The 23,288-nt window shown below is 44.1% G+C and overlaps 2 protein-coding genes across 3 annotated transcripts in view; one reads left to right on the top strand and one right to left on the bottom strand.

Annotated features, from left to right (window-relative positions):
- Positions 1–55: 55 nt before the first annotated feature.
- Positions 56–4,536, bottom strand: LOC127068400 (membrane-associated protein Hem). 2 transcript variants are annotated; one of them, XM_051004523.1, is made up of 2 exons: positions 4,437–4,536; positions 56–4,353 (listed from the first exon to the last, which is right to left on the bottom strand). In XM_051004523.1, exon 2 carries the CDS (start codon positions 4,214–4,216, stop codon positions 848–850), a length of 3,369 nt encoding a protein of 1,122 aa, XP_050860480.1. In that variant the 5' UTR covers positions 4,217–4,353; positions 4,437–4,536; the 3' UTR covers positions 56–847. The 2 variants fall into 2 exon arrangements, with proteins under 2 accessions (XP_050860480.1, XP_050860481.1); XM_051004524.1 differs by lacking the exon at positions 4,437–4,536 and having other exon boundaries at positions 56–3,936; positions 4,040–4,185.
- A 1,313-nt stretch (positions 4,537–5,849) lies between these two features.
- The window catches only part of LOC127068422 (CUGBP Elav-like family member 4), a 520,701-nt gene continuing 503,262 nt past the window's right edge, over positions 5,850–23,288 (top strand). The window contains exon 1 of the mRNA XM_051004620.1: positions 5,850–5,930. The gene's annotated coding sequence lies outside the window, so the exon portion shown is untranslated. The remainder of the gene's footprint in view (positions 5,931–23,288) is intronic.

Raw genomic sequence — 23,288 nt, 5'->3', positions numbered from 1 at the left:
AGAAGAAAAGGTAAAGTTTGTTACTTTAGAAGGAAGAGAAAGAAAATAATATAGGTAGTAGTTTATGGATGGATTTTATTTATTTTATAAACTATTGTAAAAGTTACCATTATACATAGAAAATGCAATGGATAAAGTGACGATACTTGTTTGTTGGATGATGATACGTGTGTACGTAAATTCTTAGCGTTCGAGAATCCTTTACATATATATTATTTCGTTCGTTCTCGTATAATAAAAAATTCTCTTACGTAATGATAAATTACGGAATACTGTGACAATGAAATGAAAATATACTATCCTAATAATATAAATTGTCTTTAAATCGCGTATCAAATGTCTTTTAGAGGAACGCGGCTCTATAGAAAATGCTCCGGCTGGATATCATTACACTGCAAGTTCTCTTTTCATTGGGTCCTCTTAAAAACGCAATTTTCAATCGAAGAGAAAGTTCAAAATATTTTCAACGACCGTCGATCACCCGAGTGTCTTCCTAGGCATGGACATTCAAACGAGATACATTGTTGTTACAGAGACATACGTAGACTCGAATTAGTTTTGATTTCTCCAATGATAAATTTCTTGGTCAGATCTTATCATTAGCGTTACTATTATTATTGTTGTTGTTGTTATTATTATTATTATTATTATTATTATTATTATTATTATATTATTATTATCATTATTATCATTATCATAATCGTTTTCTCGCCTCTCTTCAAGTTAATCCCAATGATATATAACGCAAGTGTTTCCGATGGTACACAAGTGGACGTAGAAAAGTAGCCCTGAGTATGACTACAGCGCGTTGATCGTTCATTCGATAAACTTCGTCACGATCGTAATCTTACGGCTGAGAGTGTTCGAGCTTGTACACGTCGTGATATGCATTTCGTATGAGGGCGTACGGAAAACAGCTCTCCAATAGATCCATCGTGAGGAAAGGAGACTCCTGGACTATTTGATCCAATAAGAGGTACACGGATTCTCTGTTTCTAGTCGCTTCCTTGTCAGCCTCTTGGCCGAGTCTCAGCAAACTGGAGGAAGCCAAGGCGAGGAATTCCTTCATTCTATCCTCTATGTCGTTCTGTCCGCAAATCGTGAATAGCGCACCAAAGATATTATTTATGGCGGTTGCCATACAATGGATATTGTTCGAGTGTCCCTCGAGGGACGCTCGATAAAAGGAATTCTCGTTTCTAGCTAACTTTGGAATAGACACGGCTACGAATACCATTAGGAGACAGACCAGCAAGTGTTCGTCCTCGTCGACGTCTGCCTTTTGACTTCGTAAAGCTGTCGTCAATGTAGGGTCGACTTTGCACGTTAAACCGGCAGCGGACGTCATTTCGGAAACTACCCTCATCGGGTCTCCAGACGGCAAGTGATGTCGAAAGTCCAAAATCGAGCTCAGAAGGAACGGAATACGTTCTTCCAAAACGTCGACCAGTGCCGATTGTGCCAATTGCCTGAAACTCAATATCACTCCTATTATAGCCACTCTTTGAAGTACGTTATCAACCTGTTGTAATCTTTTGAATTGCTCTTTCATTACTTCCGGCTTGTCAAAGTTCGTCCTTAACGCTATAAGAACGTCCTTGTTTCCTGCGACTAATTTCTTTAATTGTTGCACCTGGCTAGCAATGTGCCACATGAGATTTTCGTTCAGCATCTTCATACCGTACGGCCCGATAAGTTCGGCCAACGCTCTTAGCTCGTTAATATCGGAAAATTCCTCGGCGTTGAACGGAATTGCTCCCTCCACGGATAGACTGACGAATGCTCTTTGGTTCCCAGAGTAACATATGTTTCCGGCGCTAACTCGCCTAAGGAGTACGTCGGAATACCATTGCGTGTAAAGGGCAGCGATGGTCTTGTCCCCGTGACTATCGAGCTCCTGTGTCTGTTGAAGAAGAGCGTTGTTGAATACGCGAGTGATATCTATGTGCACGTAATTTTCTACAGTTTGGAGTACGTTCATGTAAGATCTGACGCTAACGAAGAGTTCCGATGGCTTAGCTATCTCGCTCGTGTCCGAATTGTACATAACCATTCCAACGAGGGCCCTAGCGAATCGAGATTCGAGATGTTGATGCAAGTATTCTCTAGGTGCAAACGTGTATTCCCATACATTGATGGTAGGACAATAGTTGATGGCATAACACAACTCCGTCAGAGCCATATGCAACTTGTCCATGGTAGTCAATTCTTCTCTGGTCTTTCTGTAACTCTCTATACCTGGCTTGTGTATCTCGCTCATGTTTTTCTTATTCTTGTCCTTTTTCTTTCTGTTGACGACTTGAGATATCAATACGGCGCAATGTTTTGGCAGCAGCATGTCGCTCATGTTACATTGTTCGTCGCAAATAGTGGTAATGATGTTCTTAGCTTCCTTGGCCATTTCGTCCAGAAACATGTTTACGACGGATAAACTTCTCTCGCGAATGTGATGCCGTTCCTCCGGGCACAGCTCGTGCGTACAACTTTGAAAGTGACTACATATGAGTGGAAAAGCTACTATGTAACGATTTTGAGCTGGAAATTCTAAGCACATGTGAAACTGATCTTCAAAGATTTTACTGTAGAAACAAAATATAGACAGATCGGACGTCTCGACCAACATCTCGTCTAGATTATCAACCATTTTGGTATGAAAAACTACCGTGTCCATGAAGGAAGCTAATTCTCTATTATCGGCTAAATTCATGTTACATTTGGCGATGGACATGTAAGCTTGTAATCTAAACCAATCCAATCGGAATGGACGAAAATCGAACAGTTCGTTGTCTTCTACTTGCTTCACGGTCAAACTTGCGATCGTCGAGCACATGTCACTGAGAATCGCCCCCTCGTCTTCGGGGCAAACCGGAAGATTCTGTATCATTTGATGCAGCGCGGGCGCGTCAAATCCTGAGAGAAATTGTACGTAGTACCTCTGAAGCACCTGAGAATACTTCTTTACCAAAGCTCTTAATTCTTCACAGTGGAAGAGCAATTCTGGTAACTGTCGATCCACCAGATCTTCGCCGCCTCTGCCTTTTCCCTTTCCTTGTATCGGAGGATTATCTCCGTGTCTTAGAAGCCATAGCACCTCGTCTCTCGCGTGAGACAGTCCCATCAACACGAGCAACGCTTTCGGTCCAAGAAGACCGGGTTGATCCGTTAAAATCAAACCCAATTCCTTCAAAGCTGTCCTCAAAAATTTTCTGCGTTCTCTGTGCCTATAGCCGGCTTTCTGTACCGCTTGATTGTAACAATCCTTCACTTCCGATACCCTTTTACTGTATCCTTTCATGCTCTCAAAAAATGTCTGAATGTATTGATGTATGTAAATTACTTCGTCTCTAAACAAAGCTAATACCCACCCTGATTCCAAAGCCGTGATCCAAAGTTTATTAGGTTGTTCTTGACCGAGGAAAGTGTGGCATAGCGTAAAACCGAGTATCACCCATCTTTCGATTCTGTCCAAGCTCAGAGTTTCGCACGACATCGTATCCGTAGCAGCTGCTTTCAATATTTGCCCAGGACTTCCTACCAGACTTAGTTTCTGATCGGCCCTCCACGTATCAGCGGTCAAGTTTCTGCCAGGATAAATGGGCCACAGAGAGGTAAGGGCGTTCTTTAACAGCTTCGAATGGGGAACAAATTCCTCCGAAAGTTTCTTCAGAGGCGCGTCGTAATCCATTATCATTTGACCCAGACGAGGAAAGCTAGGATCGGACTGACTGTGCACCATCTCGTGAGCGGCATTGAAAAGACCCAGCACAGCTTTACGGTCTTCCACTCTCGACAGGAGTATCATCAAGCTGACGTAAGTGACGACGAGATCTAAATACCCTTTGGTTAAATCAAAATTAATAGTGATATCCATGTGAACCCCGCAAGCATCCATCGTAGTCAGGAGTTCGCAAACGTTGTCCTTGAAGTCCAGTAAATCTACAAACGTATAATAGTATAAAGAAAGAGATTTGATAATTTCGTTACGCAGATTTGTAATCGTTTGCAGTCCTTTGATGTCGATATTAGGAAACTTTCTAACTATTGTCTTGATAGAAGACTCTAGAGTCTTATCCGATAGAAAGCCAGGCTTGGATTTGGCATCTCCGCAAGCTTTTTTAATATTATAAATACGAGTCAGCATCCCGATGCCTCTATCGTTCAATATAGTTAGCTTCTCCGCCAACTTTTGTTGACTTGGTACAATAGGACGAGCCATGATCGCGTTAATCACTCGTACGTTTCACTGTACCGACATAACTCCTTGATTTCTTTGGCTTTAAATGACAGTGGACCCCACCCCTAGGGGGGTGATCCGTTCTCAAGAAATACGCCTCGATTATCTCCAACTTTGGTCTGCAAAAAATTTCGATATTATATCCGCATAATAGAAAAGAAAAGGATAATTATAGCACCCTTGTCATCCATAATTAACGTACCTAGTTGTCACATAGCTAATCCAAATAAATGACACAACAGTACGAAATCTCTGTGTACGTTCGCATACCGCGTGAAGTATAGTGGTATCTTCGTTTCACATTGCTGCCAACGGATTACGAAAGATATTAAAAGTCCCTATCGACTAACGCATTGCGGCTAGCCCGTTGCATCCAACTAAAAATCTATTTCGTTTCATCGGAAAAGCATTGTTTCGTGAAAATGCCAATTACGTTTTTTTACGTTTATAATGCAATTGCATTAATATATTCCTCTAATATTTACTTCTCTGCAAAATTACAATATATTTCGAATAATCCGTTACGCGTAAGCTCACGCAATTGGTGGAAACAGATAGGAAAAAGAACAGCCAATCGGAAGACGGCTGTTCCTGCGATATACAATAATAAGTAATAAGTAAATACAAAGAAAAATACATTGACACAAAGTTTCAAATAATCCGTTACGCGTAAGATCACGTAATTGGAGAAAACAAAAGAAAGAACAAAGGCCAATCGAAAGACCGTTATTGAATCGGTTCGTCACTCAGTGCCGAGAAGCCACCGCGAAACGTCGTCTTCTCGTCCTTTTTATAAAATTTTATTTTAACGGTTAAAACTATAATTTTTTGCAAACGTATACATCTACGAAAGTACATTTTTCATAACCTGCTTTCGTTCACGTGGGTTTCGACGCGTCGCAAACGATATTTTACAACGTTATAAATTATCTTTGTACTTTTGTTCTTTTCGTTCTACTTTTGTGCGTAATATCAATTTTATACTTGCCAATGGGCTAGATCACATCGTAACGCGTAGTAAGCAATATTTAACATTTTAATATTTACTATCCTTGTATCCTTTACGACCATAATGCATTCATTTTGTTCTTTGTTTTTTTCAGGACGCAAACGCCGTGATTTCGTACTATCGTTGTTATATCGCGAATAGTGCAGTGCGGTGATTTTCCAAAATTTTTGTCGAATTAACGAACGCGTAAAAAAAAAAAGAAAGAAAAAATAGAAAAAAATTTTTTTTATTCTTTTACGTTTATCTCTCGATGAAGTAATACTTTTTATTCGTATTTCTTTTTACACGATCAGAAATTCTCTCGAGTATGTATTTTTGTATGAATGAATTTTATCGATCGAATAATAGATCAACGATTTTGCAATGTGTTGTATCGCGTCGATGCATGTCGAAATAAAGAAAGCAGATTTTTCAGATACTACGAATTTTAAGGATGACGTATTAATTTCGAATGAATTAATTGTATCGCGTTGCACGAGGTCGCTGTAATTAGAAGTTTGCTTCTTCAATTCGGTCAATGTAGAACAGAAATTGTTCGCTTTTTTTTTATTTTTTTTTTTTAATTTTTTTTAATTAGTTTTTAACGAAATAAATCGCCACGTTGTATTGTGCGAGGATATTGGATCGATGGAATTTTTAATCGACGTTCGTCAGGCGACACGGGGGCGCAGACTTCTCTCCTGCTTGGTAAGTGATATTCCACAAAGCTTCCATATTTATTATCGCTGTTCCATCTTATGCAATGCGTTATAATTTGACAATGTTTGATGATTCGTTTTTTTGTTATCTCACGACGTTTTGGTATTGATTTTGATCAGAGGTTTTACATTAGCGACGTTAGAAATTAGAAAACTATTTTTAGAATCGATATATTATAATTTTTGTTTTATTCGTTTAACAATATTCGTGGACCGATAACGGAAAATTTCAAATCTTACCGTTATTTCAGCAATGCCATCTTGCCAAGTTCATGGAACTAATACGGGTCGATACATTTCACGATGTAGGTAAAACCGGCGATGAATCGAATTCGGCCGTATCGCGAGAGATGGCGGTGTAGTATAAAAAGAAAGTTCAGCCATAAAGATCATTGATTTACCATTAGATTTTAAATTTATCTTTAAACGTAGACCGTCAAAATAGCATTAATATTTATATCGTGGAAGGAAGAAATTACATCGACTTCTATATAATTTACCTTTATTCATTTCTCTAATTGACAGAAAAGTCGTATAATATATTTATATGATACGGTACGTTATAAAAAACTTGGTATATTCATCATATATTTACATATCATAGAACGTATATTTATATATCGTACATAACAAACTGGATAATTTTTTTATATTTTTTTCTCGACGTTAATAACATCTATGAATCAATCTTGTATATTTTTTTACAAGCTTTTTAGCTATTCGCCCTACGGCAGTCGTTGACATTTCTTTTCGTTCAACTTCGATTTTAGTTTTGCTCGTTTACGTGTTTTTTTTTTTTTTTTTTTTTTTTTTTTTTTTTTTTTTTTTTTTTTTTTTTTTTTTGAACAAAAATTGTTCCCAGTTATTTTCCTCTTATCCACTAGAGTTATCGTTTATTTATTTAAAAAAAATTATATTGTATTTTTTTGTCGAAAGTGTTGAATGAAAGACTATAGATCACCGAACGAGCCGTATAACACGATCGTTTTGAAATCGTCGTTTTCTCGATTCGCGTACGTTAAACGAAACTTGGTTCGAGAAAAATCGCGGTAACGAACGAGCAATAGTTTTGTTGCTTGCAAATTTCTAATTGTTTCCTGCCGTAAGAGAAGCAGGTGGAATAACTAACGACCAATTTCCTTTTCGGCAGGAAAGTCATCCCTCGTGTACGATCGATTCGATTATCGCCCCAAAACGTTCCATCTCGCGCCGAACATATTGCGTTTCCTGATGAATTTCAGAAATTGCTCGCCCAGTACTACGTGCTTCATTTTCTTCGTTCATCTTTTTGAAACATTCATAGCAATTTTCTTTTATCTTTTCTAGTATAGGTTTTTGTTCGTTTTCCCTTTCTCTCTCTCTCTCTCTCTCTTTCAACTTCATTTACGATACACACGAGATAATGTCTATAACGCAATTCTAATTATTTTAATTAAAGATTTGAAGAAGAAAGCCCGTGCGTACGCGACCGACTCGGTAGCTTTTCGAAAGAAACGCGATCTTTTGATTTATCGTCCACAAATCACGCGGAGCAAAGAAAACGCTTAATTTTTATTGGCCGCTGTTACTTGTAATACATCATTCGATGTTCACCACCCTCGTGCGCGCGTTCTCTCTCTCTCTCTCTCTGTCTCTGTCTCTCTCTCTCCCTCCTCTCTTCTCTTCTTTTGCTTTCTCCTCGGGCCATTGGCTCCCGTACACTGCTGAATTCAATTCCGGATTCTAGAGCCCAGCCGATAATTCCTGTTCTCCCACGAAAATGGATATGTCGATCCCGTGTAAAAATTTCTTCTCAACGTGTTAGAGAGAAAGAGAGAGGGAGAGATGGGGGGGGGGAGATAGATAAAGAAAGAGAATAGAGAAAAGTATTAATTTGTAGGAGATATCGATAAAAGTCGTTCCAGTAAAATGAATTATTTCGACTATGCGTTACTCGTTCGATACGAATTTCTCGTTAGCTATCGTTGATCGAACACCCGATTACGTTATTCATTCGCGAATTAACGATTCATAGTTGCCACGGTTCCGGTTCTACGCTTCTCCGAAATAATCGGGAAATCGTTCCATTTTAGAAAGGGTACGATCGTTTTGTTATGCAGAAAAGTCGGTAATAATTAATTAGCAATTACGATCGTGGTAGTCAAAGCTCGTTGGTGCATAGAATTGCATTACACGTTGTTTGAACACAACGCGCTTCGTAGCGAACCGGTCTATGCTTCGAAATAGCTTATTATCTCATTGTCCGAGGGAAAATGCATTTTTAACGCGGTTAAAATCGAACCTTCGGCCAGCCGTGAATATACATCGTAAATACATATAGAAATAATACCTACCGATTATCGTCCCGTCGACGAACCGATTAATTAACTGATCTATAATTGGCACGCGTGGAACGAGAAATGTAGATAGAGTTCTTAAATCGTTAAGATGGGAAAACGAAACACGCGCTTCCCGTAGAAAAAGCGAAAAAGTTGCAAGAGAATCGAGATATCGCGTATTCTTTCGATATTTTCGATTTCGAGAGATAAAATATACGTCCTCCTTTATATCGGCTTTACCGGCGGTATATGGAAAAATTATAGAATCTCAGCTCGACCATTATTGTTATCCCGTGCACGTTGCACTTAGCGCCATCCTATGCATCGAAAACATATTCCGAGAGATTCTTGAAAAGCACCTTCCTTTTCTCTTCGGGAACACCGAATTGAATTTAAGCACAACTATTTCAAGTTTTCCAGAGAATCGTGAACGTTCTTCCGATCATTCTTTCTCTTTCTTTTTCCTTTTCTTTTTCGTTCGTCCCCTCCCCCTCCCTCCGTTCTCTCTTTCTCGCGAAGGAAACAAAAGAAAATAAGAAGGCAAAATTCGTTAAGCTTTTCTCGACTCGAAGCGAAAGAGACTCGACTTTTCTATCGTCTTCCTTTCTTTCCTTCGGCTTGCTATCTTTCGCCTAGAACCTTTTTCGCGCGAACGGTAAAAAGGAACGCGGCTAATCTCTGCGGCACCCCGGTGAGAATACGTTCGCTAAAGAATTCATGCGTCGCAGAGTTAATCCGCGGTGCTTCGAAGTAGCAGACTCAATTTAAAGTCAGCCGGCGTAGGGAAAGCTCATAAATACGTGGCGGGCCAGCGGGTATATACGTATGCGCGGGGGTGTGTTTTCGTTGTCTTTCCCTCTTCAAGCATGTGTATACGTATGTATATTCGTATACGTGCACGCACACGTGCATTATCTCTCTCTCCATCTCTCTTTTTCTCTCCAGACCGTGCGATACTTGGAGGCAAGTAACGTAACGACAGCCTGGGGAACTTTCAATCCACCGGCACCGGTCCGCCGACCTTCCCAGGTTACGAACGCTTTTCTTTTCTTTCGCTTTATCACTTACCACCTAACGCTGATTATCGCTCACGGTAGTACAATAAATATTAATTGAAAAATAAATTTCCCCGGGAAGCACTTTGGACCGTAGGTCCCTTCGATGGAAACGAATGATTTTCATGAAGTATACTCGGCGTACAGCGGCCTTCGATGATTCTCTTGAAGAGACTGGAAGGACGGTATCGATACGATGTAAAACCACGTGATACATCTCCTACTTGCAACGTAGATTACCTGTAGCTCGAGTCATTTCGCAAGGGATATATTCTTCTACAAAAGTTTTATACGTTTTCACGAATTCGACGAATTCGCGAGACGAAATGGCGGATGGATAGATACGTCAGCGGTGTTTTACGGTGTTCCCATTGCAATCCGTCCTTTATATCAATTTCATTTCCTTAAAAGTATTTTTATCGACGAGACAGGCCACGCGAGACGATCGCAAGCGCCATTCGTAAAACCGGATACGACTTCCAATGGAAACGTGGCCAACGGGCGGCTTTAATGTCACGTCCGGCGTTGCCATGATCGACGACGTTTTACTTAAACTCTACTTGCCAGGCAAGGAGATAGAGAAAGAGGGAGAAACTGTTGGCAATCTTCTTTATCCCTTAAAAGCGCTATAAAGCTGATTACACGATAGCTGGCACTAGGCGAAACGTAGGGGGTATTCGCGAGAGTAGAGAGAAAAAAAAGGAGAAGAAAAGAAAGAGAATAGTTTAATTCGGTATTACAATAAATTCACAATAAACGTCGATCCTTTTAAATCCAATTACTTGTATCGAAAGAGAGGGGAATCCAAAGGAGAGCGTGTACGTTTTGCACGGAGAGACGAGTAAAAGACCGCGAAATAAGACGAGGTCGTTGGGAATCGGGTTGGACGATAGGGGTCGGTGCTTTCGAATCGCGATCGACGGTACTACTCTCGACGCGCAAATGCGACGGTAGAATTTAGTAGAATCCGGTAGATTCGTAATTCTCTAGACAACACGAGCAATCAAATTCTGGGGACACGATCGCTAACACGTGTGAGTATATTAGTACTCCTGCTCCCTCCCATCTCCCTTCCATATCCCTCTCCTAGCGTTCAGAATACATGTGGCGTGTATCTGCATACCTACCTCGCCAATTACCATGGCCGGTATCTATACAGGCACCGGTGAACATTTCACGCAACGCGGATCATATAGGCCCATAACTGTGGGCAAGCTCGTTAAATTATACAACGAAGATCTATCCTGACGAATTACACGATCATTCGTAGTCCTTTGTCGCGATATAGGGAATGTACTCTATAGGGAAATTGAAACTCCGATTAAATTCGCGCGCAGTGAGTCGATATCGGTCCTTTTGAAATTCGAAGAAAATAATCTCGAGAATCGGTATTTCCGAACGTCTATCTTCGACCGTGCTTTTCGTCAATTAATAACGCGAGTTGATCAACGTGTAGAACAGGGAAATGGAGACACGAAGAGAGAGAGAGAGAGAGAGAGAGAGAGAGAGAAAAATACGTTCCGAATTGATTTCTCGATCGTATGAATACGGGCTCCCGTCGTACACGATTCTCGATACATATCTGAGAGAACCTTCGACGAGATTATCGAACTCTCTTCTAACGTTGAAGAATCATTAGGACGTTGATCGATAACGAACGAATATAGATAGATTCGAAAAGACATAGAAGATCGACCCGAATCAGAAACTAAGTTTTCGAGCCTTCTTTGTGCTGAGATCGTTTTTAACGAAGAAAAGGTAGGAAAGAACGAAGATGGGAAAAGAATGATTTACGTCGTGAAAATTTATTCGAAGGTTCTCTTCTCGCGCAGAACTCGCACGGTACAATTCCATTCGACTTTATGGCGACGCTAGCGGGTATCGGAAATCGACGCATCGATCTCGAAGGGATGGCGGAAGCGGACGGGAGAAATTGTGGGTTAAAGTACGTCAGCACTTTTAGCCTCGTTAATGACGTCATTTACTTGTCTCAGGCAGCACCCTGACACGTATGTACATTGTACGGTGATCCGTGGAAAGAAGTACCGCCACGCCATTAAGGCAAAACTCGAAAGATATCGTCTACGATATCGAATAAAAAGCACTCTACGACAGAAACGTTACGCCGAAGGAAAACGCAAAGTGTATTACGTCTTAAACGTAAATGAAATTCGATATAAGATAAATCTTGATAGAAAATGTTCGCTTCGAGGGCCTACGAGAAAAGAGAGAGAAAGAGAGAGAGGTCAATGCACCTGGGGGCCGTTGGGAGGAGGATGCATCCGGGGCGGAGGATTTCCGTATCCTACGGGTCCAAACTATCTTTCGGCGATTGTCGTTTACAACGTTTCGGTAGCCTCGATACTTTGCCGAGTCCATAGTCGAGCGACGGTTTTCGTAGAGTCCACACATAGAGTCCGTGGGTCCATAGCGTCTGCTATAGCTTGCCTCTGCAGTTCGCCGGCTATTTCCCATTTGGCAGGCGAGCCAGACCCAGCACTTTTGGTGCCAACCGATAATTGGACGAATCGCAGTCATTCGCTTCGCGCGAACTACTCTCTCCTCTTTGCCCTCCCGTTTATTTCCTATCTCTATCTCCTTCTCCTCCTCTCCCATCATCTCTTTTCGTCTATACTTTGTCTCTCTCTCCTTCCAACCTTTTTCTATCTCTCTTTCTCTCGATATCCGACTCCTATGGCATTCTCCCTCCCTCTCTCTCTCTCTCTTTCTCTCTCTTTCTCTCGTCTCGTCACATCATGCTTTCCCTCTTCCACTGGAAAGCGCTCACCCTTTCTCTATTCTCTCTATCCCTCGGTGTAGCTTCGACGTTCCTCAAAAGAACCATTCCTACGTACCATGAACCGAAATTTCAACCCCCATGAAGATTCCTTCGCTACCGTTCAGATAACCTTCGATGATCGTGAAAGGGGGTCGAAGGTGCCATAAAAACTCGATATTCCTTGGATATATTCAGGGGCGTTACGACTCTTGGCACTGTACCGTGATTTCGTTCGTAGCTCGCCGGAACGAAACTCTTCTTCCTCTTCTTCTCCTTCTCCTCCTCTCCCTCCTCCTCCTCCTCCTTCCCCTCCTTCTCCTTCTCCTGCTTCTTGTCGAAGAAGATGAAGGAGAGAGAAATAGAGATAGCGAGACTTCGTCTAATTTTTATCCAGACTCGGCCTCGTTTCCATCGATCTCCTCCTCTCCTCTTTTCTATGCCTTTACCGTCTCGTATTTATGACCCGTCGACCAGACACGAATAATCTTCGCATTATGCTTATGTAAATGGGGCATCGGCGTCGGCCGCGCGTTATCTCGGCAACGCCATACTCCGCCGTTTCTGCGACGACGCGAGTGTGTTGGATGAAGACAAGAATGATAGAGACAAAAGAGATGTTCGTGCGTTAATCTTTTCACCTTTCCGTGGTAGTTAACGAACGAAACAGGGGCGGAGATCTACTAGGTTATCTCGAAAATTCGCAAAGTTCGTATTAGCGGAAAGTGTAGGAAAAGAGAAAGAAGAAGGACTAATCGGAAACACGGAAAAGCATAAGTTCGCTCTCGTTGTTGGAGAAGAGTGTTACCACTCGGCTCGCTCGCGCTGACTGTAGGAAACGTGAGAAGAGGCAAGGGACGTATGCGCTATCTGCAGGATCCATGCTATTTGCGTAAAGTGGCCTAAACTACACCACCCACGGAGGCACCCTTTCCAACTCACTCCAGTCTTCTCGCTTTTACCATCGAATTCAGCGTAACCGCCTACGTTTAGACGGTCTGGAGGGTAATACATTGTTTGCTCTTCGTTCGCTAAACTAAACCGCATTCGGAATTAATTGCACGTTAGGAGGCCGCGGGATAATTAAAGCCGCCCCCGTTTCACCTCCTCCCGTTCCACCTCGTTGCCGCCGGACGTCTTCCACCTTGGTATCTCTGCGGGATTCTACCTGACCGTGATACAACTATCGTTGTGTAAGCCACCGATTCGCGCGTTGATATTACACCTTGTGATATTGAAATATCTTGGAGATAATATAGTTCCGTAGGTAGATTCCACGAAGTTCTCCTCGTTGTCGCTCGACGGCCAACAATCACTTTCTTGTAGTTTTTATAACGGTAGGGATTTTCCCGCGGTTTCGATTTACGGGACCTGTTAAAGGACGTTGTAACGCGATAGCGTCGTTGTTCGCTCGAGTGAAACGAGAGAAGGCTGACTGTCGTTGCGGATGCTAAGGGAGAAAACTAGAGAGAAAAGCCGGGAAAGAGATAAAGAGAATCCGTGAGAGGAAAGAAGGAAAGAGGGACGCGCGCGAGGTGCCTGCTCTCGCTGTTTGTGTTTTTAATTTTCCTGGGCCGTTTTGTATGCAGATATCTAGCGTAATTTATCCGGGGGTAGAAGGGAAAGGTAGGAGGTAGTTGGAAAGGAGAGGCGTGACGGAGGGTGTACGTGTGGCGGATAGCCAGACTCGGCCGCGCGAACCGCTTCCCACCCTCTCCCCTTCTCTCCCTCCCGCCCTCCCTCTCTCTCTCTCTCTCTCTCTTTCTCTCTCGCGCGCGCTACCACGAGAACACATCCCCCTTCTCTTTTCGCTTCCCTCGTTTCTTCCCTCGTTTCTTCCCTCGTTTCTTTCCTCGTCCGTCTTCTGTCGGCTCTGGTCCTATCCTGTAACCTTCTGCAGCTGCGAACTTGATGGAATCTTCCGCCGCGCACCGATAGCAGTAATTAATATACGCCGGTCTGCTTCCGCGAAACTTTCCTTTGTTCCCATTCTCGGCTTATATTTTTCTTCTTTTTCTTTCCTTGTCTCTTTAACATTCTCTACTCTTATCTCGACGGTTTCGCCGCGATTATTTCCTCAAACCGCTTTAGAATTCGTGGAAAACGTCAAATCGGTTTCTATTATCGTTAATTAATCGCTTTCGTAATACGGTTTCTCTCGTCCTTTTGGCTCGTAGACTCTCGAGCTCGAATTTATAAGTGGAAATGAAATCTTAAACCGGTCGCGGACGAAATTGTGGAAGAGGAGAGATCAAATGGCCGTTAATATATTAGCAACGTTAATAGATGGCTAGTAGAATTTGATTATGGTTTAATATGGAATTACGTTTTACAGCGTTATAACGTTATGCCAACGAAGATAATTAGCTGGGCTCGCGGTTTACGTGCGATCGAGCGACAAAGCGGCCGTAAAACCGCATCGATATTCGATGCTATTACGCTTCGCGTTTCGTCGGTCAGCTGTATCTTAATATCGCGAGCGAGTTGCCGCTTTTGGCCGAGGCATCGTTTCGGCTTCCTAAAGGAATAAAGACGGGCCAAACGCTTTTTACTCGAATTGGCAAAGACGTCGGTACGCGTGTAGATTCGCTTTACCGGGCACGCGTTGCTGCAAGAACTTAATTATCTGTGAAACAATACCCGAGGAGTTATGATTATTATTACACGCCCGTTGGAGCTTTACAAGAAAGGGGTAAGAAGGGAGGGTAAGAGAGGAGAAAGATCCTGGTCTCTATCCATGGTGATAAAAGTTGCTAGCGTAAATAGAGGGATTCGATTTCCTTTTCCCAAGGACTCTTCGTGAGTTGAATTTCGAGCGAAAACACCCGATGAGCTACCCTCTTCCTCTGTTTTTTCCTTTCACCCTCGGTCCTCTCGCTCCTACCTCCTTGTCCTCTTTCTTACGTTGGTTCTCAGCCGTACGACAAGCTGCAACACTATCCTGCTTTAAACCCAATCTATATTCCCGCTCGTCCTCCATCCCGAATCCCGTCGCTAAGTAGGTTTCCGTCCTGGCAGATTCTAAATTGCCTTCCACATTGCCTCTATTTCTTTCTTCCTTTCTCTCTATTCGTTATGTCGTCAGGCCATTCGTATTGTCTTCGATATACGATGATAAATAAAGATTAAATATCGTCTCTCTCGAATGGAACCTACGACGACGTAGTAATCGGGACGGATGATCGAAAGAAAGCGTGATACATTTACGATTTCGAAAGACACGATTTTCATTTCCGAAATTTCTTCATTTCGAGGTTGATGGGTCGCGGTTAAAGCGCTACCATCGTAATTAGGATCGTTTATCGCGACTTTTCACTCCCGAGAAATCACGAGTCTCTCTCTCTCTCTCTCGCCCACGAAGTTGTTTACGAAGGCATGAAATCAAATTCCATCGATGTAGATTCGATGCAAATGAAACTTTGCGAAATTGCTTCGGAAGAGATTTATTCGGTTAGACTTTGGTGTGCTCGTGCGTAAAGAGGGAGCAAAGAGAGACCATCGAAACTATCGGGAGTCGCAGCCGGCTTGTACTACGACCCTGACGTTCCCTGGGAAATATGATAATGCCTGTGGCGACGACAAGACGAATGGCTTCCACGATCCCTGCGCTCATAGCGTTGCGGTTAACTCGCTGATTGGTCGTTGGCCCACGGTAAAACGATTGCCTTGGATTTTTCGACGTATCCGCGTTGTTACACGAACTCATTGATCGTATTTCATCGTTCCTCTTTCTGTTTTGTTATTCGAATCGTTTCTCTCGTTTCTTCCAAAGTTATGATCGTTTTGAGAAAATCTGTGGAGAACGAGGAGGAGGAGGAGGAGGAGGAGGAAGCAGTTTGTTGGGAATTTTTACCGATAAACAAAGACTCGCTGGAACTTTTTATCTCTTGGCTTGACGGGCACGAACTTTGTATTTTCTTCGACGATCCAGGGATTGGGCTAGAGAGGAGAGGGTGGGAGGAGGGAGGTCTAGCCCAGGGTCGTCGATGATCATAGATACCAAGGGATAAAAGAGTTCGCAAAGTATATCGTGCTTTCGAACCCATACTCGTACCGTATAGCGACTCGCTATCCAACGTAGCTACGTTTGAGATGGCTGTTCGTTGATACTACTCTCGAAAGACAAAATCCGCTTCGAGGATATCGCTTATTCTCACGAGGAAGCGTGCCACCGGCCGATAAATATCAATCTCGAGGTAATCCACTATTAAGCTATCGTCGTGAAGCCAAAATCAGATCCATTTTCTGGTATTCGCACGGTCAAACTTTTGATCCTAGCCGTAGGTTACGTATGAGTACCAATGGGATCTCTCTCGACGAGAGGAAGAGAGAGAGAGAACCCTCGTATAGTTTCCAAAGTTTCGACTTGCAACCACGGAGAAAGGTAGCGAACTGCTGACCCAAAGGCGTCGCCGCGGGATTTCAATTAGTCCCCTGTCTCTTCCTCGAAAAGCAATCGTACCTATCTCTATCCCTTTGACCTCGTTGATCCACCCTTAACCTTTATTCGTTGCTTGCTCCAGGTCCACCCACTTACAACTCCCTCGTTTGGATTATCTATGGTCTTAATCGACGTTCTCGAATTATTTCCGCAGTTCCTACTTTAACCTCCCACGCGAATTTCTCTCGACCGATTCTTAACACTTCGACGAACGTATTTATGCAAAAACTTTAATGAGTCGATCTCTTTCCAATGTCTCTTTCTCCCTCCGTCCCACCCTCTCTGTTCCTCGAAAAGGATCGTTAGCTGAATTATCCTCGAACGAGCGCGTAATGAACGCGAAAAAGTTTACGAGAGCTTATTTGTTAACGTGGCTTGGCGAATTCACATCGTTTCGTCCTTTTTGTCCGGCGTAATATTCGCGAATGGATCGTAAACGAGTAATTTTTTTTGTTGTTCCCTAGCACCACCCACCGTTCGAGGCTCTCGCGAACGGAGGTGCGTCTGTTACCGGTGTAGCCGTGCTCTTTTTCACGGAAATACGTCTTCATTTACACCGCCGTAACTTTTTAATGGTCACCCACCGGTGGGGTACGGTGGTCTTGCGTTGTTCGATGCAGAAGGGGACAACGAGAACGGTGGTCGGACCGAGTAGTCCAAGCTGTGGACCGTGTTCCGGATCGAAAGACGGGAGACGCGCGATATCTAAGTGAATTCGATGGTCCGACTCGAAATTGGATTCTTCGATCGATTACTAATTTTCCGAGAGATTCGATCAAATTCGCTCGGGAAGTTTGAAAACTCTCTCGCTCGTTTAATTCGCGATAGTTCGCTTTGACTTTCGTGCGCGTCGTTTCGAGCGCGTCGGTACGCCCTCGGCAAAGATTTTCCCCTGATTACGGAAAATCAAATCGGCGCGGAGTCGAGCGTCACGTCAACGTGAAATCGACGTCAGTTAATTCTCACGGCAGTTAGGCATCCTATTGCTGGAACGCGTTCGAGCAGGTTCGACGTCGACTATCGATTTTATCGTGGAACGATAATGACGAGTAACGGACAGACGAGACTCCCTCGATACATCTCGTGCATCATAAATGACGCCTTCGGTCGACTTCATTTCTTTCGGACGACAACAAGCTCGTAAGAAACGCAACGGTTATAAGCCCTTTGAGCGCGTAATCCGTAGCTTGCATGAATAATTTATCGTTCAAAATGGTAAGGACTCTCGAAACTTGTTCGAAGTCGGCGAACGCTCGAAAATCGTTTTCCTCGGAAAAGTCGGAAATATCGCGTAATCTCGGACGACGATAATCGCATCGTTCTCGTAAAAAGCATTTTCCTCTTAGGTATCGTCGGTCGAGAATTTCTTCGGTCCGCGGAAACGTTGTAAAACTATATATCGATGAGAATTCAATTAAGCATACGAAACGAGGGGAGTGAAATCTCAGAGTGACGGAACGTCGAGAGATCGAGGCAAACATCCAGGTCGTCGAACAACTAACTCGATCGAGAAAGAGAAGAGTACGTCATTATATTCATTAGAGCTCGTCCAAGCAGATAAAAGTTACCGGATATAATGGGGCTCCGGGTTATTAATGATGCCTGGTAATCTCTTTGCCTCTCCACGTTCCTCCCATTCTCTTCTCTCCCTCGCATTCTCTCTTCTCCGTACCTACAGCCACGAACAAGCGAACAAACTCCCTCCCGTACATTTGCAGCCCCAAATTTGTTTCAAACCCTCGCACCCGCGTTAAGGTTGGCTCGATTCATTCGGGCTATCATCTTTAACTACGTACCGGTGACCACAGGAGTTACAGTTTCCTGGGATGACTCCATCCGCAATATTTTTCAGCCTGGCTCTCTCTCTCTCTCTCTCTCTCTCTCTCTCTCTCTGGTACATGGACAAAATCAATAACGATCATTGCCAATTTTTAATGGAACGACCAATTTTTAAGTGACTCGTATTTCTTGCTTCGTCGAAAAATTCGTAACGGAGAGGTATTCCCGGTAGAAGAGCTCGAGACGTTTCGTAAAACGAATGCTCCTCCTCCCTTGGATCTCGAAGCGGTTCGTTCGTTCCTACTGTAAAGCCTACGTGGAAGACGGCAGCTCCATTGTAGCGACGAATGGGCGTCGTAAAGAGTTTAACAACGTAGCATCGAGAACGGAAAGTTTCTCTTAAGACTCTTACGGAATCGTTAACTGCGCGTATTATAAAACAGTTGTAAAGAGGCAACGGATAGGGAGAGGGGAGACGTTTTTAGGGACGAAACGAGTATCTTTAAAATAGCAGAGACTCGATCGGTATTAGGAAAAAAATCGGCGTTGCATTGCAATCATCCAAGTATCGCACGAGTTGAGAGTCACGGCTTAGGATCTTGGCGTAGTCCATGAATCGACTTCATTACTTTAATCCTTTCGCTTCCGGTGTCGCGCGGACTAGAACGCACGCGGAAGCCGGAAAGGAGTAGAGACTCCCTTCTCCGGGGAAACGAATATTTATCCAAATGGATGGACGCGAGGATTGCACCTGCAGTAAAGCTGTCCTCGGTAGATAACTCCGGGCTAGGCACCCACCAGCAGTCGCAGGCACAGACACATTCGTATTACTTAACTCGGCGATAAACTCACCCCCGAGATTTGTAAACCCCCGTAACTCCCACTCCTCCGACTACCTTTACCAGCAACCTGTGCTGGTGGTCCAAGCTGCATTTTCATCGCCATTAAATCGTCCGATTTCTCGACTCGACCACGGACTTCCAAATTGACCCTCGAGGCCGATGGAATCGAAAGATGAATCGAACGGTTCGAACTTAACTTTATCTTGCGAGTAGTTTTCGCTCGGTTCTCGGGCCGAGTTTCTTCATCCGTCGACACGGTCTCTTTCGAGTTCTCGCTGGGATCCTCGAGTTCGGTTACCGCGCGCGTCTATCGATCGTTCGTTCGTTCGTTCGTTTTCCAATCGATCCTTCGATTTTGCCCGTCTCGGATCTATCCGCTATGTCTCGTTCATTAAGTAAAGCACATACTAGAGCCCTTCGCCGATACACCCTTTACACAGTCATGACTACGCGTTACGTAGATACGTGCGTGTTCGGTTCATTAGCGGCGCTTCGCGAAGCGTCGAATGGTCACTATTGAATGGGTTGCGCGCGTTCATTTTGCGGCTTAATTGGAACAACCGTGTATTCGTGGACCCTTCTAGCGGTATTCGCGGTTGGTCGTTATTCTCGGCCCTCTTGATCCTCCTCTCTCTCTCTCTCTCTCTCTCTCTCTCTCTCTCTCTCTCTAATTTGTGCTCTCCCTCTCTCTTTCGCTCTCTTTTTTAATAACGAAACATTTGTATATATGCTCTTATAAAGGAAGATGCACATCGCGCGGTGCAGCACGTTCGTTTCGAAACAAAAGCACTCGACCGGTGGGAGCGGGAGAATGAGAGGGAGCAGCCAGGAACGGCCGGAGCTTCAAAATCGTTCACAGAAGTTAGCCGGCGTACGGCTGATTTTTAGTTGGACGCTCGCGTACCTAGATTCGAACCTGCATTTTATCAATTTACGAGAAAAATCCGATTTGCATGGCGCGTGACGCGAGTCCACCTAAGTGGGGTAGGGATGCGTTGCCGTTGAGTTGCATCGCATTGCGTTGCGTCGGAGGAAGGGAGGAAAAAAGAGAGATGGAAGAGGCAGCTAACGAGTGCTCGATTGTAAATAACTGTTGCAGGTTGCCACCGTCGGAATAGTAGCCGGGCATCGATCGTCTCTCTCTCTCTCTCTCTCTCTCTCTCTCTCTCTCTCTCGCTCCGTATCTTTCCAGCGTCGTTTACGCGCTCTCGTACCAACGAGAACGACGCGGACGACGCTTCCGTGACTTTACCTCGATGGATCGATGGATCGACTAGCGAGCGTAACTGTCCGTGATATCCATTGACAAAAATAGAGAGATAAATCCGACGGGAAACATTTCCGACGCGTGATCGACAGTTTTTCGTGTCGTTTCGATACCTGGACATTTGTTTTGTAACATAGTGTATACGCGTGGTTGTTTGTTAGGCGAGCTATCCGTCCTGTTTTGACACCGATCGTCTTAACGAGCATTCGCGGATTTGTTCCGATGACATACGTACGAACGAACGAACGAGCGAGCGAGCGAGCGAGCGAGCGAGTGAGCTAGGAGTGTTACGGACAGATCGGATCGTGGCGTCCTGTGATCTACGAGACGCACCAGGAGGTGGACGTATACGTAGAGGATTCCCAGCGATATGCGTCGGTTCATTACAGGAACGTGCGCGCGACGCTAATGCGACATCAATTATGCGCCAATAACATAACAATACATAACACGTCGCATTGCTTGCATAACAATGCAGCACGAAGCCTCCGCGTTTCCAAAGCCTCTCGGCCACCAACCGGGACCGGTTCCCACATATCCTTCTATTGTGCATCGTGTACGGCTGATTGCTGTGCGTAATACGCCGTGTAATTTTGTCCCCTCCCCTCCACCTCTCATCTCGTTCCCTCTCCTCCCTCTGTCTCTCCCTCTGTCGTTCACTTTAGTCATACCTCTCACCACAGGTCCCCTCCCTCTCTTTCGAAGCGAAATTACGTTAACGTTGCTTCCAACTTTTCATCAGTCACCGATTCCACCGTTATCAACCAATCGCGACGGAAAGATATAAGAATCGCGAGAGCGCAACGCATTAATCTACGTCTGAGCCGAGTTTCGAGCGGGGTCTTGGATGTTGGTGTTTGGAGAAATGATCCTAAATCGGGAAAGGAAGGAAAAAAGATTTTAAAAAGTCTATATATATATGTATATATATATTCTTCTTTTTCCTTTTTTCGGAGCTCGCATTTACTTCACGCAGTAGCTGCTCGACATAATAAAATTTGTTCGCAATCGTAGGAAGATTTAAAGGATCATCTATTTTCTTTAGATTCTAGACGAGACTTTTCAAAGCTTGCTGCCTCCGTTCTGGTTTACGAGGAACTTCGAGGGGTTCAAAGAAGCGGAACGCGTCGTGATCGAATCGCGTCGGCGAAGTGTATACGATTTTCGGTCGAATCGATCGTAAACGGCGCTCCCGGAGATAGGAGTCAAATGGGAAATTGTTTTTCCGTGTACGGTATCGGTTCGATCGGCACACGGGTGATTAAATTAAAACGGTTAATCCGATAGCTACAATAAAGATCCGACTACCGGGTAAATAACACGGACGATTGCATGGCCTTGCGAGCCATTAATGCCCCGCTAATTATCGTTATAACGTACGCTGACGGACGTACGAGAAAGTGACTTTTTCATTCGACGATCCTCGCTCGGACATTAATCAGCGACGCCTCGATCGACTCCACCTCTGACACCGAAGTGCGTATAACGAGCTGATAAAGTGCTGCGCGCTAATTCCCGAAGAGGATGATCGATAGATCGACGATTAAAACGTGTTATAAGTCGCTTTATGAACCATCCTCTTCGTCTCCATAAATTTTTATCCAATTTCGTTATCGACGATAGAGGAAGATCGCGATCGTCGAGTACTACGTAGCTTTTAATCAGGTCAATGGAACTTTATCGGATTCGTATCGTCGATCCTCGAAGAGACCGTCAACGTCGTGACACAGCTCGGTATCTCCCCCTTCCAAAGCATTTCATTCATTCGCGCGTCCAATCGGCTGCGATAGAGAGAAATTTCGCGCCGTTTCTGTGAATTTCGTGTTACCTGATCGGTCGATCGGGGTAAGCCGTTGCTGTCGTACGCGAGGACATTCATTATGTACGACCTGTCAAATGGCCGTGACCGCAAACCTGCTAAAAGGACTGTCTGCCCTTCTCCGTCCCTTGTCCCCGTCGTAGATGGGACATGAACCAGGCGAGGTAAAGCGAGAGAAAGGGAGGGAGGGAGTGGACAGAGAGAGAGAGAGAGAGAGTGAGAGAGAGGGGGTGGAAGGGATAGAGGCAGAAAGGGAGTCAAAGTACTCGCTCGCGTTGAGTTTGTGTTACGCTCGCGTTTGCGGTGGTTCGGAGTTGCGGTCGCGATTCGATGCCCATTCAGTCGACCAGTTTTGGTTTGCTTTGGAAATGACCCAAGCACTCCGAAGCGAAGTCCCCTGAACCGGAAACGCAAACCGTCTCCCGCCACACCAACAGCTCAGCAATTCGGAGCCGCATCCGCTCTCCGTTGCACTTTTTTTTTCGAATCCGAAGCCCCACCAGTGCCAACCACTACCCGCCTCCTGCCGATACGACGAAACGAAAATGGATTGCGAATTCGTCGAAAAATTACATTCGTGAAATGCCGTTGTCCTGGTTGTTGTGTTGTTGTTGTTGTTGTTGTTGGAGTTGTAAGAGTAGTAGTAGTAGTAGTAGTAGTAGCTGGTGGTGGTTGCGAACCCATAGTTTTCGTTGCAACGTACGCGTACATACGAGTTTATAGCTATTGCAAATATATACCAACCCGTTGTTGGAAAAACGGACTGATCGAAAGCTATCGCGACGTTGGAATGCGATTGAAACGAGACTGCGCGTTCCTCTGTAATCTGTAACCGTGACACCGATTAAGCACGATCGGTCGCGTTATTTCTTTCGTTTGGAAAACATCCATGTTCAGTCGCATCGTCGAATTCGTTATTTCCCGGTGTCCCGTAAAGAGATACTTTTTTTCAAGGAAATTCTTTTTTATTCGGAAGCTATCGGTTTTTTCTTTTTCTCTTTTCTTCCTTTCTTTTTATCTTTTTGTTCTTTCGAGAAAAAAGTAATAACG

Source organism: Vespula vulgaris, chromosome 13 (assembly GCF_905475345.1).
Source record: "Vespula vulgaris chromosome 13, iyVesVulg1.1, whole genome shotgun sequence".
NCBI classification, from domain to species: domain Eukaryota; kingdom Metazoa; phylum Arthropoda; class Insecta; order Hymenoptera; family Vespidae; genus Vespula; species Vespula vulgaris.
Note: the sequence above shows the minus strand (reverse complement) of the source record. Positions and strands in the feature narration are given on the sequence as shown.

Coding starts and splice junctions, on each gene's coding strand:
- LOC127068400 (XM_051004523.1), bottom strand. CDS start 4,216: ATGGCTCGTCCTATTGTACCAAGTCAACAAAAGTTGGCGGAGAAGCTA.